The sequence below is a fragment of the Rhea pennata genome, chromosome 1, assembly GCF_028389875.1.
Source record: "Rhea pennata isolate bPtePen1 chromosome 1, bPtePen1.pri, whole genome shotgun sequence".
Taxonomy (NCBI): Eukaryota; Metazoa; Chordata; class Aves; order Rheiformes; family Rheidae; genus Rhea; species Rhea pennata.
In genome coordinates, this window is record NC_084663.1 from 102289288 (window position 1) to 102308899 (window position 19612).

Genomic DNA, 19612 nt, shown 5'->3' on the forward strand with positions numbered 1-19612 from the left:
AAGAAGAGAAAAGGCCAAGCACAGCAGATTACAGCTTAGCTGACTTTATGGTCCACAGCTATATTTGCATTGGGCATACTGTAAGATGGTGCAAAATAGCAATCTTTCTGGCATCTGATGCCAAATTAACGTTTAAAAATACTGGAACTTGCAACTTTTTTTGACAATTCCAACTTCTGCACCTACAAACCTGGCATGGATAAGTTTGTGCTAGAGTTACTTTGGATTTCCCTATGCTACATTTCTATGCCTTGATATACTTGGTAATATTAGAGCAGAAAATTTTAAATCTCCTATTTTTTTTTTTAGGAAATGTTGAGTGAAGTCTCAGTATTACTGCAATTAAAATCACTCCCTTGCACAAATCTTTATAAAAGTGACCAAGTGGACAAATAAAATTAGTGTTTCACAGTATTTATTCTATAAGGCACTGGTTGAAGGCCGGGGTGTTGTTCAAACGTCAAAACAAGTTTTGTAAAAGAGATGTTTTTACCCATGTCCTGTAGTTTGCAAGCCACAGACTTGAGCTACGTTTAGTGGCAAAGGATCCCACAAGGTTTACAGTCCTGTAAACCAGTTTCAGACAGACCCCACTGGTTGTAATTGACAGTGCTTTTGCTCAGGGAAAGTGGGGCACAAACACTTGCCATTTCACAGAACCAGCTCTTCGCACTGATTTAACCGCAGCTAGGGACCGACACTGCAGCGAGTATCTTTCGGATCTGACTGTACTTCCCTGGCCAGACAAACCAGGGACAATGGCAGTGGGCCGCTGCTGCCGGGCTCCACGCACTCACCATGGCCAACACCCACTCACTCAGACCTAACAAAACACGCTGCCTTCAAGCGAGTGGGCGCCAAATGCAGGCAGAGCCCTCATAGGGCACTGGCTCCGCTTCAGCTGCCCGTGGGCCACCTCGGACCAGGGCCAGGAGCCTCGGCAGCCGGGTCCTGCGTTCCCGCCGGCGCCTGCCACAGCTCTGCAAACTGACCGTTGCCACCTCGCGCACCCCTCCCTACCCGCCTCCGCCACCGATCGGCGGGAAAGGCGGGAGCGAGGCTCTCGTGCGCGGCTACCGACCTACTCGCCAGCCGCTCGCGAAATCTGATTGGCGAAGAGTCCTGCGGAGGCCTCCCATTGGTTGCTGTGTGATCAGTGACTCCGCCCCCTTTGCCTCTCCCTCCCGAAGGTGAGCCGGGAGCTGTCAGTGTTGTTTACAACGACGGCAAGCTGCTCGGATTCGCCCCGCCTTTCGGCAGCTTTCATTGGCTGAAAAGCGAGCCTCGCGAGCCCATTGGCTGACGGTAGAAAGGCTAATTTCCCACCCACAAGGTTTTTCCTAACCCGTCCTAAGCGTGCGCTCATTGGCAAAGAAGAGTGGATCGGGCTTTCCGATTGGCGGAGGGCGGAGGGACCCGCCCCACCCCCTCCCCTCCCCTCCCCCGCGCGGGGCAGGGGGCACAGGGGATCGTGCTCGGGGTCAGCGGCGGTTAGTGGCCGTTGGGGCTCGGCGCGACGGGTCATGGTGCCGTTGCTGCTCCTGTGCGCGGCGGCGCTACCGCTGGCGGCCCGCGGGGCCATCCCGGCACCGGAGGAGGCGGCGCGCATGGCGCGCTTCGTGCTGCACAACTGCGACTGGGGCGCGCTGGCCACCCTCTCCACGCAGGAGGGGCTGCGCGGTCACCCCTTCGCCAACATCTTCTCCCTCAGCGACGGCGTCCCGGGGCCGCACGGCGGCAGCGGCGTCCCCTACCTCTACCTCACCGACATGGAGATCTCCGTGCAGGACCTGGAGGTGAGCGAGGGCCGCGTCGGAGGGGTTTTGCCCCCTCAGCCGGCACAGGGAGGGACGAGGACGGGGGGCACCGGCGGTGCGTGTGTCAGCGGCCATATGAGGGAGCAGTTTGGTCTCGGAGGTGGGTAGGAAGGCGTCCTTTGCAGGTAGGCAGGGACGGTGCCATTTGCGCTAGCTCTGATACCTTCTGTTGGGCGGGAGGCACCATGCCCACGCTGCGTTTTGGGATCTCTGCTTGCCTGGTTGTTGTTGAGCGCTACCGCGTTTGCCGGTGCCACTGGGCAGTACCTGTAGCTCTGACACCTGAGATGGGGAGGAAGCTCCAGTGGATCCAGGCCCTCTGGGCACTCCAGACCCGCGCTCTCCCAGTGCCTACCCTTCAGTGCCTTCTGAATAAGGAATAAAGCATTTTTCAGCTTTTTCTTAGCATTTGAAAGTAGAATTATAGTAACCGATGATACAAATGCGGTGAGATGCACCTACATTTAACAGCCTATATAGTGTCTTTGCAAAATCCAACCTGAAAATGATACATAGTGACTGGAAATAATAATAAGGAGACCAGTATGAGACACTTAAAACTTATTAGGTTGGAAGTTACTTTATGCGATGTCGTATTTTTCTTGGTCATGTACACTTTTTCATCTCGGTAGGAAGTTATGGTTGGAATATTTTTGTAAGGGTCAGGGTTTTCATCAGCATTTTGTGTAGGCAACATAATGCTGCTAATGACCCTTTCCAGGAATGCTGCTTCCTTTGTGAACCTTGAGGATAATTATTAGTCCTTGAGCATCTAAATATAAAGTAGTGCTGTCTGTTTTGACATGCAGTAGTCTTGGGAAGCTCCTGCTGGTCATAGTCCAGAAAGTTCTGATCTCTTGAGTAGTGCTCTGGTAGAGGAAGTAGCTGAAGTTTCAAGAGGAGCACTGGACAGAGAGATGAGGGGCCAAAGAATCCATAGACAGAGAAAACGGAGAGGAGAACTTAATGCAAAAAATAAAGGACTGGGCTGGGGGAGGGACTGGAAACTGGTAATGTAGGGGACACACTCAAAGGATTCTTCAGACTACTGAAGAAATAGTAATTACATCCCTGGAATTTACTGGTAAAGTAGGGACACAGCAAAAGACTGGCACAATGATGTTCTGAGTATGTATAATTGGTCCTTGTCTCAGTTCTTTTGCTTGGCTGTGATCAAGAGAATTGATTAAAAAGTCAGGGAGATAGTGATTGTATGCATCCTTTGTTAAAGAGAAGCTTCTTTTAGTAACTACCACAGTATTATTAAAACAAATATGCACGAAACTTAGTAATTCTTTCAGACTTCATTTTAATATAAACCTCTGTTTTCTCTCCCACACAGATTTTAATTTGTTACTTTGAAACTGTTTATGGATCTAAGTGGTGTAGAAAACCTAATTTAGCTTGTATAATATCTTTTCCTCCACCTCACATGCTGCCCTCTGTTTTCAGATATAAAAATAATGCTGTAAAGTCTTATAAACATTTTCCTACAGAAAGCTCCCCAACAGATTTGTATTCTGTTGCTATGGGGCAGAAGTAGTCAAGTGCAGGGAGACTTCTGATAGGAGAAAATGCTGAATAATCATGGATCAGCTTTTTGTAGTTAAACAACTTCCTGTCTGTGCAGTAAGTCATATGGTAGCTCTTGCTTCATAAGTTCGGGAGTGCACTGCAGAGTGCTTACATGACTTTCAGGATGAGCTCTTTAAATAGAATTTGCCAAAGCACATTAACTTTCTGTGTTGGGAGAAGAATGAACTTAAGTATGTGCCATTCTGCAGTAGGCAAACCTGTTTTGGACAAACACTTTTCAAGCTTATTGCGGTCTCCAAATTCATTTTAGAACAATGAAATAGTGTCGTCTCCAAATTCATTTTAGAACAATCAAATAGATACAGATTCTTTATTCTTCATGTTTCGTGCTTTACTTAAATACTGAGGGTTTTTTAAACTTTTTTTTTAATTTACTTTGAATGTCAAAAGATTTGACTAGTTGGGAGTGGAGGGAGGGCTTGTTTTTTGACTGTCATTTTTTGTTTGATTGGGTTTTTTTTGCCAATTCAATACTTTCATTCACAGTTGTGGCAGCTGTTGGTTACCTTTCAGTAATTCTTTGTCCTTCTCCAGAATTAACTTAATGAATTTCACTGTATCATCTTTTCTATAGCCCTGTATGTTAATTGGAATATATCATAATTTGAATGTGAAATAGCTGGATGGAATAATGAATTCAGAGTTTGAGTGCTGGCTTAGAGGTTTGCATTTTATTCTGTCAAACTTTAACACACTTAAAATATGCCTTCTTTCAGATTCAGAGCTCATCTGAGTAGGTTTTCAGTTATAATTAGGAAAAGAAGACAGCTTTGTTCTTTTTACAAGTAATTCTGAATTTAATAAAGTACCAAAAGCTGAAAGTATCATGGTGGGTATCACATTTTTTCTTGCAAAGGTACATCAGTCTATTTATCTTACTGTTTGCATTTTAGGTCAATTCAAATGCCTCCTTAACTGTGTCTTTGGCACAGACTCCTTACTGCAAGAAGCACAACTATGATCCCCAGAATCCCCTTTGTGCCCACATAATCTTCTGTGGAAATATTGTAAAGGTAAGCAGCTGAAAGTTGACATGGGACAAGATTGTATGTGTTGAATAGTATTGTTAATTGAAAGAAAAGCAGAAATGTTAGAATAGTTATACAGAAGTGTATGAAGTGATTCTATGTGTTATGACACTAGAATCATAGAATTGATAAGGTTGGAAGGGACCTCTGGAGGTCATCTAGTCCAACCTCCCTACTCAGGCAGGGTCACCTAAAGCATGCTGAACAGGGTTGCATCCAGGCAGGCCTTGAAGATCTCCAGAGAAGGAGACTCCACAGCCTCTCTGGGTGACTGTTCCAGTGCTCCGTCACTCTCACAGTGAAGAAATTCCCCCTCACGCTCAGGCGGAACTTCCTGTGCTTCAATTTCTGCCCATTGCCTCTTGTCCTGTCACATGGGACAACTGAAAAGAGTTTGTCCCCATCCCCTTGACACCCTCCCTTCAGGTACTTGTACACATTGATAAGATCCCCCTCAGTCTTCTCTTTCCCAGGCTAAACAGGCCCAGCTCTCATAGCCGTTCCTCATAGGGCAGATGCTCCAGCTCTCTGATCTCCTTCGTAGCCCTACACTGGACTCTCTCCAGTAGCCCCATGTCTCTCTTGTCCTGGGGAGCCCAGAACTGGACACAGTGCTCGAGATGAGGCCTCCCCAGGGCTGAGTGGAGGGGCAGGATCACCTCCCTCGACCTGCTGGCAACACTCTTCCTAATGCACCCCAGCATACCATTGGCCTTCCTGGCCACAAGGGCACATTGCTGGCTCATAGTCAACTTGTCATCCACCAGCCACTCAGGTCCTGGTGGATGAGAAGTTGATCGTTAGTCTCTTGTGTGATGGTCTTAATTCTTATTTGTTGTTTTCATATGTCAAATATGTGTATATTACATTCTAGCAACCCTTTCGTTACTATTGTGTTTAAAATAAACAGTCCCATTACTGATGGTAATTAGTTTCTCTTGTATCACATCCCGAATTCAAACTTGTTGATGTAACCTTTCAAACATTTGCACATTGCATATTAAATAGTGTCACACACTTCAGCTGCCGTTCTCCATGGATTCTCAGCTATTTCATATTCTGTGTCTGTGTGTATACATGCATCTGAAGACCCTTTTGATTTCTAGTATCTCATTGAGGAAGCAGGTGCAGAGGAGCTAAAATTATACCTAAAACATTGTGTTATAAGCATGTTATAAACATGTTATAAGCATGCTACTTCTCTTTTGAGATTTGGTATTTCAAAGACCACCCAAGATCATGCAATACTTTGTGCTATTTAAGGAGTTGCAGAACCTTACTTAGCTTGCCATATGTATATATTGCTGTTATACCTCTACCAACGTTAGGACAGAGAGCAAAACGTTTTCTAGTCTTGGCTTTCAGCTGTTACTGAGTTTCTTTTACTTGAATACCATTCCTGCCTAAGCACTTACATTAAGGCCTTATTCCCCCCCCCCCAATTTTTTGTTTGATTAGTCAAGCTGTGCACACTTTAGTCTTGAAGAATATGGAGAAAACTGGGGAAGACAATTTGTCTCCAAGAACAGCTTCCCAAATCACAGCTTGTAGAAAAACTTGAATTCAAAAAAAGCTGTGAAGAAACAACTCTGCATGAAGGTTTCAGTCCACATAAATGGATAGCTGGCATCACTATTTGCTTTTTTTATCAAAAGGAAAATATGACATCTTTTTTTATGCCAGAATTATCTTAAGTATGTTTTTTAATAATTAAAAACAAAGCTTTGCTTCCCACTCTTTGGAGATTTTGCCACTGTAGGAAGAGAGACAAAAAGATATACGTTGTTTCTCTAGCAAGACCTATATGTATCCTTTTAAGGTCTTTTTAATATGTGCTCTGTGGACTTGCATAATTGTCTTCTCTAAAATACTCTTCTTCAATAGAATAAGGTGTGGTTTAATCCATGCTATTTCAAACAAGTCAGTATCAGATTAGTCTTTATACTAGAAAAGAATTAATACTGCTTCTGAGTCTGTCAGTCTGCACATATCTCCATCGAAATAGCAGAAGAAAGACTTAAGTTGAAGTATTCTTGCTCATGCTTACTTTAAAGCGCATCTTTTTTATTTTAATATTAAAAGCAACTATTTTGAAATGTTTACCTGTCTTATGTATAGCTGTAGCCCCCTCTGAAGACAAACTCTGCCATAGTAATGAATCCTTTGGGATGAGACATGAAATTGAAAAAAGTATACTGCAGTCAGCAGTGTCTTTTAGCTAATATTTATCATTGCACAACTATATTTTAATGTAGCATTTTGCTGGTTATTGTTCAGGTGAATGATTCAGAAGCGAGCTTAGCAAAAAAAGCATTATTCAGTCGCCACCCTGAGATGGAAAGTTGGCCTAAGGATCACAACTGGTTCTTTGCCAAATTCAACATCACCAATATTTGGGTCCTGGACTACTTTGGTGGACTGAAAATTGTGACACCAGAAGAATATTACAGTGTCAAGCCTTAGCAGTAAGTACTTAGTTTGTTGCATGCTTAGCTTTTGTCACAGTTGGAACCTTTAAACCCTTCTAAAGGACTTTATTATTAACAGTATGTATTATCTATCTCTTTTTATACCCATTTTATGTCTTTTTCGTAAGTAAGGGATGCAGTATCTGAAATCTTGATATGTTTGAATAGAGGACCCACCTAGGTACAGTATCAAATATAGTAAGCTTTGTTAGGTATACCATAATTGAAAATTAAAGGTCTGTATTTGTATGTCAATTTAAATACACTTTCTTGAGAGGAAAGACTTTCCCAGAGTGAGTGTAGTCACTTTGCTGCATTTGGATTAATTGCTAGATAGATGATATTTTGGCCTATTAGTTAAAAATAGTGAGAATTTAGCATTTATGAAGTTTCATCCATAGGATTGTTACTGCAATATTCTATAAAACTTTCAAACAAGTTTAAAATTGCACTTGAATCTTTTTCAGCATAGTTTATTGTAGACAATAGAACAGAATTTCTCTACACTTTACTAAGCCTTCAAATATTTCAAATACATTTTTATCTCAGTCAACACACCTTCAATTTCATTCTTATTCTTACTCTTTATAGGTAGAGGAAGATCCTGGGTGATGCTGATATATAAATGAATTGCTTTCGCTGACTGTTTCATGAAAGATTTATCTTTTCTATGTATTGTAGAGCTGAATTAATAATGCAGAAAACACAAACACCCTGCGTTATTAATGAGCTTGAATAACCCTTCTGAAGCAAATGTTAATTTTCACTGACTAGCTTAGCTTGAATCATATAATACTCATAAAACTTTATGCACAAGCCATAACTTATTTTACTCACTAGTCATGATTTTAGAAAGCTATAACCTGCCTGTTGACAGTCTGCATTCAGAAAGGTTGTGTTTACTGGAAAGTAAAGGATTAGTCCAGGTTTGCACTTTTCAGAGCCTTAGTTAAATCATATCTGTTTGCAGGTACACTCATTTTTTCCTTAATACCAGTTTATTTTAGATCTTTGTGGCAAAGTAAACTGTAGTCAACTGAATGCTATGGGATAGCTCACCTCTGGCTGTAGAATGGGAAGGGTTGCTTGTATTGTGATGGAAAATGACCTGCTGAGTTCCTACGTTCTGTAAGAATTTTTTTGCATCTTAATATACTCATAATTTTAGCCATTTTTTAAATTTTGCTACCTGTATTGAATGTGCTATAGAACATGATTGTTTTTATGCAAACTATAGGTATATCTTGGGCTTGTGATAAGTTCTTGGTAAGTCTTTGCCTGGCGGTGGTTATATGCCCTGATTCTTTAAAAGCAGCAAGTATTAGTGAACGTATTCGAGTTTTGTACAAGAAGAGTTTTGGCTTGTGAATTCAATGAAACTGCTGTGAAAAGAAATTATTTTCTAACTTGGATTCTGCTTCTGATCAAATGTTAGCTTTCTTTCTCCTCAACAGTAGAACTGAGTGGATTTTTTTTTCCTTTGGAAGCATATATAGCATTTTTGGGTAACTCAGAAGTGAGAAAATAGCTAATGAAATAGGATACAGATGTTCACTTGTAGAGAATGAAAATTAATGGTGTGGATGAACTTAATTCTCTGCTTCTTAAAATAAGGCACAAACACATAAGCATGAGAAATAAATTAACATTGTTTTATATCCTTGCTCATCTCCCAAGTGCAAAGTTCACAAATATCAAAAGTGAGAATGACTGATTAAGTTGATTTCACCATGAGCAAATATTATCTAGCTAACAGAGTAAAAAATGTGAGAATTTGGACTCCTTAGTGGCAGATGCATATGTAGAACAGTGAAATTGGTCAGATCAAATCTTTACTTCTTAGTATCATCATTATATTTTATATTAGTACTTATCTGAAATGCTGGAAATGAATTGCTTTAAAAATACTTTCAAAAAATTAAATTTTCCTTCTCTGCAAAGGGGAGATAAAAGGTACTTGTTGCTGTATTAAACACATCCTGTGTAGTACTTGGTAAGTAGTTTAGGAACAAATAAGTTTGCAATATGGAAACAGTTTTTGTTGCATAGATAACACTGAAATTAAACATTAAACCAGAGAATATTTTTATAAAAGTGTAACAATTGTAGAAATGCAAGTGATCTTTTGGTACTGACTTGATCCTTTCCATGGCGAAAATGTGTGCATTGCATGTCACTCCATAACTTGTGATGTGTGAGACTAATGATACTGGGCTTTTGTTAAAAATAAAATGTTCTCATGACAAATGTTGCTGGGTGTTATTTAATGCACATTCAAGAATACTTCTTCCCTCCCTCACTGCTTCAAACCTACACACTCTTCAGAATTTTTATTTTGTTTTTCTGGAGTCTTGGTAGAGTACAAGGTGAAACTACCTTATTATAGTTAGCTTTTTCTCATTGGTTGAAATAAGCATCTTTGTGCTTCACTTTCTTTTCTGCATCTAGTACTTTAAAATGGAACATAAAATAACAACATTAGAGTTATTGCAAATGAAGATCAGGAGGTCTTATTTGATAATTTCTTCTCGCCAGAGCTTCTACATCTAAATGACTGCATCAAATACCTTTCTGCAGATATTTTCTTGTTCTCAAATCTGACCTCATTTAAAGCTACTCTTTTTTTTATGTTTATGCATACTCTTCTGTCTGGTCATACATCTTTGTTTTTAATACATACATCCAGATATAAATGTTTGTACAAGGTACAAGCATACGTTATGTATTTCTTTCCTGTAGATCTAAACCTTGGATATTGTTCTCAAGTACCTCTTCTAGTTGCTGATAAAAACAGATCAGCATCTTGCTCAAAAATTCACACCTTTAAAAGAATCTCTTTTATTCAGTTGAGGGTCAGGTACAAAATAAGGCTGCCTTTTTTGGCTTCTGTGTAGTAGCTGTGTAGTATTTGATGTTCTGTTTGTACGAATTCCCCACTATTTTCTGATGAGGAGCTTTTTTTAAAAAAAATTCATCTTAAGTAGGTTCATAATATTACTGAATTTTTATCAGAACAATTTAAGATGATTAAAATCTCATTACTCTACGTTTGAAACGTGAGAGGACCTCAGCCAGATGCTTCTTTTGGAAATAGACTTACAATAGAATGGTCTAGCTGCATGTACAGGGTTAATCAGAGAAGTCCTGTCTGGAGTTCTTAGTTATGCATCTTGTTGAACATCTGGAAAAAAAGATTTTCATGAGTGGAATATAAAGCAAGTATCTATCTGTTTTTGTTCCTTAGTAATAGTTGTGAGAAGTTCAATGCAGATGTTAACATCATTAGCTCATGAAAGTCGTCAGGTTTTGTTCTATTTATTTATTTATTTATTTATCTTTCCTCTCCTCCCTTTCTTCTGCCTAGACTTACCTTGTCAGTATTAGGCTCATTCAGGAATTCATTTTTGAACATCTTCCCTTTTTTTTCCTGATATGGTGGCAAAAAATAGAAAAGGCCAAATATAAGAAACTAATATAGCTGTAAACAATGAATCAGTGTTCTGGCTTCTGATTATGCGCATCCTCTACTGTGGTATGCTGGACATAGCTGAACGTCTTCTAAATAGTGATGAAGTCGCTCTCCATAGCTGGGGAGTTAGTTGTCTCCATTGATAGCAAGTTGCCTAAGTTTGCCCTGTGCCTCAGATTCTTGCCTAAGTCATAAGATGTTTTTAGCTGAGGAATCTGATCAGGATAACGTCAGTCCAGCACTCTTAACTACACAGTCACGTCTCTGTCTGCTGATCTTGCTCATTGATTTTTTTATGTCCATCCTTTTCCATTTCTTTCCTGTATTTTGATTGTAATACTTATGTTATAGAGATTCTTGCAAAGTGCTACATCATTATAGAATAGAGCTCATGTGTACCACATATCAGTTGAGTTGTTTATCCAATTCTGTCTGGAATTCATTTTTTAGATAATGTATGTCTGTGATCTTAACAATAAAAATAGAGGTAGCTTAATTGAACTACTAGTCCATCAAAAACTACTCAGAACTTCCAGATAAATCATAAAACTTAGTCCTGCCCTTTCTTAAGGCTTTTTTATGATATGAGTCTAATGGATAAAATTGTTCAAGTAGATTTTCTTTTTTCCCCAGATAACAATCTAGAAAAACTCAGTCTGGTAAACTCTATTATTGACCACAAGAGGGGGCCATAGACTTATATTTGAGTTGATTACTAAGTGTTAATACATAAAACTGATTTTTGAATTCATCATAACTCAAAAATAGTGGAAAAGCGTGTGATGGGGGCATTATACTTACCAATTCTTTTTCTACAACGCTTTATATTCTGAATGCTTTTCTCCGTAAACAGCAGTCTGCCAGCTGCTAAAAAGAAGCATTAATGATTTTTTGTGTTTTGTAATCATTTGGTGCTTTGAAGTGCGCAGAAGTAATGCCCATGAAAATGATTTAAGTGTTTTTAAATTAAAAAAATGCTAATAGAGGGAAATGAGAGAGGTATAAAAAGCCTTGGAATCTTGACCTGGAAAACTGCCTCTGGATTTGGTAATTTTATTTCTCTCTTACTAATTACTTACTAATTCTAAGAATCCAAACCAAGACTGTTGATTAGCCTGATGATGATTTGGCTTATACTTACTGTTAGCTGAACTAAAATACTCAGTTGTGATCTTTAATTAATCTTCTAATTAATATTCTGTTGGACTTGGATGGTTTGAACCAGTAACATAGAAGCACAATCTTCAGTTAGGAAAATAATAGCATGTAATGTTTAGAATAGGACTCAGTTAGCCAAGACTACCACTGGTTTAAATTGTTGTCCAAGCTGTGAGTGCTCTCCTGCTCCCCTCACCATGGGCTTGAGCTGCTTGTGCTCGAGACCAGCTCTAACATTGTATAGCTGACTTTGGGTCAGGTGGCTGAGAAAGAACTGAGTGGTGAGAGCAAACTGGAAGAAACCTTCCAAGAAGCTTTTTCCTCTTTGCTTGAGAGCAGCATTGGAGCTTAGACCCTTGCCACTTGACTTACCTGGATCCTGCTGACTTGACCTCAAACCTGCCCCAATACTGTGGGCCTGTCTGGCACTCGCTGGACTGTGGTTGACCCTGGTTACTGTTACTGGACCTGCTCTGCCCTTCTTGTTCAGATGCTATGCGACTGCAAACCTGGTTGGTGAGGCCACTGTCCTGCCTGTCTTGCTGTCACCCTTGGCTCCTCTTCCCTTGCAGAGCAGATGGCCCTTTCAGCTCTGAAACAATTGCTTTTTTTCCCTGTGGGGAAGCTCTGTCCATGAGCCCTTCATGCAGAACTCTTGGAGCTGATCCCAAGGATTTTTGAGTGAAGAACTTCTGAGCCTGAAGAGAGAATTTCTGTCTTGAATATTACAGTGTAATAAGATTAGAGTGTAAGACTCATTTATTCTGGCTACAGTATTTAACATTACTATTTATATCCTGTTTTTCTGTGGAAACAAGGCTTATGTAGTAATCTTGTTGTCTGGACATTTGTTTCTGTCAGTTTCCATGCTTATTTTCAGTTGGATTCAGATTTGAAGCAGGTAGTGGCCTTGAAGCTACAAAGCCCCTATACATGTCAGTAGAGGACACAAAACCCAGTGCATGTCTCATTCAGGAAAAGATGATCACCACTCAGCTCTGTTTCTGTTAGTAATAGTCAGCTGGCTAGTCAGCTCTTAAAGAACATGCTAATTGCTAGTTACCCAGCCAGAGGATGTAAATGGGTGTTTGGAGTTGTGAGGAAAGGGAACGCTGAGTGTATAAAAAGAAGTACTGTGGAGATATTGAAAGTTTGAAAGACTTTTTTCTTTTTTAAGAAGTTGGACTTCACTAATTTTGCTGGTTGCAAAGCAACCTAGAGTCTTTGGTTGGTTGAGAACAAGAATGCAGTTAATATCTGAAGTGATTAAATTTCTTATTCTTAGTGGGTGTTTTCTTTTTATTCAAGGACCTACTTGCTCTAGTGCTGATTCTCAATTTTGTTTTTCTCTAGACTTTCATATTGTTGATAGAAAGCTTTAACAATTCCCAGTTTATTCTTTGCTTCCAACTCCATAACAGCTGTTAGGCTCACTTTTGCCTGTAATTTTTCCAGTTCAAACAAAATAGGTGGTACATTTATAGTGGAACATCTAACAACTGTTGCAGGTATTGTTGAGAGTGAGGAAGTCTCTTCCTCAACCTTACTAGGTTGTCCGTATACCCACAAAGGCCTGGTACTATTTTATGCTGGTTTTGGTACTGCCATTGACTCAAGTTATAACCTTACCCATTTTGTCCCACCCGTTCCCCTTTTCCACTCTGTAAGAATGTAAATTAGTCTTAGCATTGCAGGATTCATATAACCTATTTGTAAATCATCTCAGTATTTCTAGATGAGAGGAATATTTTTTTAAAAACTAGATGACTTCTGGTAACAACAAGCACAGGGTAACTTGACAAAGCCATGCATATGAATATGTATGTGCAAATATGAGAGAGACAGACTCTCAGAAGTTACTAGGTGTATGTATGTAATGCATGTACATAAGCATGTATATCACAAAAATAAAATCAAGATGCTTTGTATTTCTATAGTATTTTATGCCAATCGAACCTATTAAACATCATCCAGTATTACAAGGTAACTGTTCCTTGACTGAAATTAAGCAGTTGTTTAGGGATAAGAAACAGCAATAATTGCACAAAAACTTCTGTGTGATTTTAAGAACCTTGCGGAATTCTTTCGTGTTGGCATTTAGCCAAAACAGTTGCCTAATCAAGCATGAATTGGATTTTTGATTTGTTTTAAATGCTTAAATGAATTTCAATTAATTTAATTAGGTTTTCCCCCCAGATGACCACTTGAAAAATTCAGAAGATGTATGTGTTGGGGGAAGAGGGGAAGAAAATATGGGAAATGAAGATACTTATCTCAGGTCATACTATTTGGCTTGCCAACAGCTTTATATTCATGAAAGACATCACCTTACTCTTCAGTTGTAGTCCATACAGCCATCCAGGAAAAAGAATATTGAACTTGCTCCATAATTAAAAGTAGCATTTCCAAAACGGAGGTTTGGTGGTGAAGCGCTGGAGTTTTTCTATATATGCTATATTACAATAAGGCAAATTCACCTGCAACTAACAGGGTTAATGTTAAATGTTAATGATCTGTGAGAGAGTATCTTGATTACTTGAGGGAAAAGAAATATTGTGCTTCTATCTTTAAAATATGGTATAAGCAGTCGGATGTCCAGCACATTTTAAAAAAATAACAAAACAAAAAAAAAAACCCAAACTCCAGAGCAGACCATAAAAGCCTCACTGAGAATGAAAGAATTGGACATTACATATTCAGTTGTCTCAAGCCTAGTGAGTATTCAGAGAGGGTATATTTCAAGGTTTTACTAACATCTCCTAAATAGGCTCCTAAAACCCATGTTGCATTGAAAATTTTAAGGGCATAGCAGGAACAGGGGACTGCTAGTCACAAGAAGCAAAATAATGAATAAGAACTCATTCTTATGCTGCATCTGGGACTCTTTATTATCTCCCATAGGAAATGTACACTCATGGCCATGTTAGTCTTTATGGTTCTGCAGAAGTGTCTGTTTTCTTTTATTTTTTTCTCTTTAGATGCGGCAGGGTTTCTATTTGCACAATGCAGCTGCAAGGAATACTGGCAGTCAAGTGGGATTGCCTTGGAAAAGCAGTATTCTCACACACACAGGGGAGCAGTTGTAGTGAGACCAAGTCCTCTCTGCTCCCTGTTGGGAGCTGCAAAGCAAGACCTGGAGTTAGGCACTCTCTTCTCTCCAGCTATCCATTTGCAATGCTGGCAAATATGCAGGGGACAGACTAATCCCCTTGGAATGCAGCAATTATCACTAAATAAGTATTAATTGCTGCATTCCAAGGGGATTAGCACAGTGGAACCCAATTACAGCAAAGTGAAGCTTCACTGTAAGCACTAGAGTGCATTGAAATACAGTGAAGCAATGCAGGACTGTCAGTCTGCAACATCTTGTCAATATAAATTGGTCTTACACACTGTAAACAGCAGGCTTTCCTTTTTTTTTTCCTTTTTTCTTTTCTGTGCATTAGTCTACTGCATGAATGGCATGCCTTACTGAGGGCCACAGCTTGTTCGCTAGAGAGAGCTGTTGTCTATTTAAGACCCATTATCTTTGTGTGAGCCTCTCCGAAAATTATTTTGATACTTGTTGAGTTTGTTCTGGTGCTATAGCGCTCATTCCCTGCTGATCAGGGGCAAGGCCTTACAGTCTGACTGTAGATTCTCCCCTGTCTTTAAGGTCAGCCAGCTCCTCTATTAGGTGATGTAGGTATTAATTTTGCCTGCAAGTACTAACTGTACCAAATAGGCTTAAGGGAACTTCTGATAACTGGCCTGTGCTTAGTCCCAGCAGTCTGTGGTGATGATTACAGGCAAGCTCTCTGTGGTAGCAATGCATGAGCCAGAGGGCAGTGTGTAGTTACTTTTTATCCCCAGCTTGACTATGGTGCAGGTTTGTTTTTTGGTTTTCGTTTATTTCCTGTTAAAACTGCAAGCACTGCTGCTTTCTTATAGCATAGCCAGTAAGCATAAAAAAGGGATGCTTCTGAGGGTGAATCAGCCCCTTGCATTAGAGCTTTTCCAGAATTTCATGTGTCCAGGGGAAGAATAACATATTGAGGCACAGAACCAAGTGAATGCATGCTTTTTCTATTTTGTGAAAGATATTATACCTTATAAATAATGAGCTTCACCTTAACTAGTGTTAAACACAGCTGAGTTGCAGATGAGGACTACTTCAATTCCCTGACCAGTTCAGTTTCAGGAACCATAAATAAAATCTTGCATTCTTCTCAGTGTAGGTGATTTTTGAAATGCACTTTCCTCCACAGATGTGCTTAGGCAAAGAGTTAAGTTAGCTGAGAGGTTGTCTTCACCTAGCAGAGAAGGTGTTTTCTCCACTGTGGCCTTGTCTGTACTGAGGAAAAATTGCTGTTGGTTCAGCTGAAGTAGTGTTGGCATTAATCTGTGCTCTAGTGTTAACAAGGTTCTTACGATCTGACTGAAATGAGTAAACTGAAACATCAGCATTGTTTAAACTGTTGGGAAAAATACAGGTATGAGGTTGTCTAATGTACAATGTGGGCAGAAACTACCAAAATTTTAACTGCTCTGTGTAGTTCCTAGAGATGCAAAGACAAATGGGCTGAAAGAAGGTTGTACTGTAAGAAAATACAGTACCTTGTAGGGTAATGCAGGCGATACAAACACAAAAATATAATTTTCCTAGAAAAGAGACTATTTCTCCTTTATCTTTTTCTGTACCCCTATATTGCATGGGATTTACTATCTCCTGTGACTTGTCTATTTTGAGAATAACTCAAAATACAAGCATGACTACTCTCTTGAATACTTTCATTGTATTTAGATTATATTGCATGATTGCAAAAATTGGGGGATTGAGAAGAGAGAATTTCTAGGGGCCTATCATGCAAAGCCTGACTCTACCCATACTTACAGATGAAGTCTGTGTACTCATGCTCTGACCTTTCCCTATCCAGACCAATATCTAAACACAGTGGCCCAAGTGCTGTTCTCCCAGTGTGCCTGCGCTTGCCATTAATCTCACTTTCTTATACAGCACTTCATTCCTTTTCCTTACCTTTGGCCTTAACTCTTTATTCAAAGTGATAATTTGCTGGCTTTCTGCCTGAGGGAAAAACTATGATCAATAACAGGTGGAGACAGGGGTCAGCAGAATGGTGATGAGCAGTGCCATTTGCTCCTCTGAAAATACTGTTACCAAAAAATATCAAGACCTAGTATGATATTCTTTTAGCTTTCGGATAAAGGGTCAATGAGATTTAGACAGCCTGTAATGGGAGCAGGAGCCCTTTCCCTCTCACTAACTCCTTACTTCAGTCCATATCCTATTATTTGGAGAAGGGGACAGAGAGGGCTTTATCAGGGTCCTGCTGGAATAAGGACCATGTGCCCCAGCACACCCATTTCTGGGTCTAATAATGCCTCTTCCAGCTCCAGTGTGCAGTAGTAACTTTGCTGGGCTGTGCTTTGCCCTTTGCCTGGCAGTGAGTCAGGGACCATATCCAGCCTCCTGCTGCTGCTTCAAGGGTAAAACAGCATAGTGGGAAACCCTACTTGAGGCTAGGGGAGAGCAAAGACTCGGCACTATCATCTAAGTATCTCAGAATGGCACACAGCACTGTTTTGGGCATTGCAGTGTCTAATACCAGTGCCTAGTAATGTTGGTATTGTTTAGTACCATATGTAATAACTATTATTAAATAAAAGGCTAATAGTGTGTTATCAATGTATTACCCTTCGTTACTCAAGAGAACAAGGTAAGGAATTTCTTGGTCTGCATCTTCCAAGAATTTCAATTAGCTTTGCTTTGAAAAGGCTATAAATCCTTTTTATATGCACAGTAACTCTCACCCTGCCAGTCTTCAGACTCTTAGGAAATAGTTATCACCAATCCTGTTCCCATTTCTGGTGGGGGACCACATTCTTCTCTCTTTCTCATTTCTAAAAACTAGAAATTATAGAAACCCATTAAGTAAGATACCTGTGTTCCCCTAACTCTAAGATGTGATCTTGGAATTCATTAATAGAATTAATATTGTAAACATTCAGCAATCTTGTGTTGGTCTCTCTTTTTTTTTTCTTCTTTTCTTTCTTTTCTTTTCTTTTTTTTTTTTTTTTTTTTTTTTTGATGGGGTAAGAGGAGGTGAGGTAAGCTTTAAAGTGCCTCTAAGTCATGTTTTCAAGCTTGTTCTGCTTCACAATTATCTAGAATGTAGTCTATTTCTGTTAGTCTTACTGAAGATTTTTATTCACATTTTAAAAAAAGCACAATAGTGTGAGATTTCACAACATCATGTCTTTATGAAAATTAGACAAAATACTGATTAATGCCCTAATATTTTCCTGGAGAAATTATTTCAGCCCAATATCTCCCTCTAAGGAATTTCTTTCTAAAACTCAAAATTTCTCTTATCTTAATTTCATTTCTTTATGCTCCGTTGGTCCTCCTATCTATTACACTATGTAAATCATTTTATTAACTTCTTAATAATAATAACAAAAAATGTAATACTAGTGAGAAATGTTGAGGAGGACGTATCCCTAACCACTCTCTGGCTCCCCTTGCTTTTTTTCCCATGCATTTTAAAATACTATCTTGTTTAAGAACACTACAAAGCCTCCCTGATTCCTGGTTCTCTTGCCAGTGCTAGTGCTTTCTGTTCTGTCTCATTTAAGTCTTAATTCATCTGTCTGTGAAAGCTTAACTGCCCCAGCTTTGTAAGGCTAATTTAAAAAGCATGTTGAGATCCTCCAATAAGAACATAATGAAATTATTTAATATTGTTAACGCAAATCAATTTCTTGTCTTTTGTCAGCTCATAATGTGAAATGTTCTCCAGAGTGACCTTTGCTGGGTTACTACTTAAATATGCTTATTCTCTTGCCTGTGTAGTTATCTGCAGCTGCGTACTGAATGTTGCTTTAATACCATCTGATCTGATCTCTAGCTTGGCTTCTTGAGGAGACAAACTCCATGATTCTTCTAATTCAGTCTGCCAGTCACTGCTACCCCAATAACGTTTCAAGTGAGGGTCAACTTTAATCCAATTAAACACAGGAGTCTCAAGAAAATTCAGTTCCTACTTGTAATTTCATGTAGCTAGCTAGAGAGAGCCTATTAGCGCTCCTAGTGAACCGGCAGCAAAGAAAACAGGACATTTTTTGCTTTTGCTGTGGCCCAGCAACGAGCAGCTAGCCCTGGGCTGCTTGGTCGGTCAGTCAGCACACAAACATGTCTTTCGAGTCAGTCACACTCCCTACTGCTTCTTGCCCAGCCCCCTGGCCTGGCAGAGGTCAGTACAGGAGAGCTGAGGGTGCGGGAGGGCCACGGGGTATCCTTGTACGCCTCGGCTCAGAGGAACACAGAAGGGAATACAGAAGCTTGGCTGGAAGACTGCAGGAAACTAGACTTCACAAGTGCAGCTGCTGGGGGGACCTAACTGTTTGGAGTTGCTTAGAGTATTAACTAAAGAGCTTTGAACACAAGGCTGAGAAGTCCTAGTAATTCCCAGAAAATAACCGCATTGAAACCACACTTCCTTATTCTGGGCCGTGTCTGTAGCTAGAGGACAGCTATGAGCGGTAAGCAGGTTGAAGCTTGAGGCCCACCGAGTCTGTAGGTGTGGCATACGTAGCTAGAGGCTGCCCAGCTTTCTGTTTCATCCTTGGGGAGGAGGAGGAGGTGTGCACTGTGCTTTCCCACAGAGGTTGCACAGGCTTTCCTTCCTGCACAGGCTGTGGTGACTCCAAGGACAAAATGGCTTCAGAGTCTTCCACACACAAAAAGCTTTTCAGAATACGAGATACGGTATACACATGTTCACACTGAAGGGCATCTCTGTTTCCTGGTTACATACAAGTACAACGAGGCAGGTAATGCCAGCTGTGCTGGTCGTTTACATTGTGTGGGCACAGTCTGCAAAGACAGAGAGTGAGTCCAGCTCTTCAGGATGCAGGCTACCGGATAGCCCCGAGAGTGCAGCAACTTTCAGTCACTAATGCTATGTCTACAGTTCAGTCAGAGATTTAGAAGTGAACTTTATACCTTTATCAGTTCAGGTAGCTACTTGTTCAGGAGTGACTTGAGCTTGCTTACAATTTAAACTTCTGTTTATG

The 19612-nt window shown here is 40.1% G+C and overlaps 1 protein-coding gene across 1 annotated transcript; it reads left to right on the forward strand.

Annotated features, from left to right (window-relative positions):
- The first annotated feature begins 1403 nt into the window (after window positions 1–1403).
- On the forward strand, window positions 1404–9156 carry CREG1 (cellular repressor of E1A stimulated genes 1). The gene is made up of 4 exons (XM_062597262.1): window positions 1404–1796; window positions 4307–4426; window positions 6719–6906; window positions 7501–9156. Exons 1-3 carry the CDS (start codon window positions 1524–1526, stop codon window positions 6902–6904), a joined length of 579 nt encoding a protein of 192 aa, XP_062453246.1. The 5' UTR covers window positions 1404–1523; the 3' UTR covers window positions 6905–6906; window positions 7501–9156.
- The last annotated feature ends 10456 nt before the right edge of the window (window positions 9157–19612 follow it).

Coding starts and splice junctions, on each gene's coding strand:
- CREG1 (XM_062597262.1), top strand. CDS start 1,524: ATGGTGCCGTTGCTGCTCCTGTGCGCGGCGGCGCTACCGCTGGCGGCC. Junction 1,797..4,306: donor TCTCCGTGCAGGACCTGGAG/GTGAGCGAGGGC, acceptor TTTGCATTTTAG/GTCAATTCAAATGCCTCCTT. Junction 4,427..6,718: donor TCTGTGGAAATATTGTAAAG/GTAAGCAGCTGA, acceptor GTTATTGTTCAG/GTGAATGATTCAGAAGCGAG.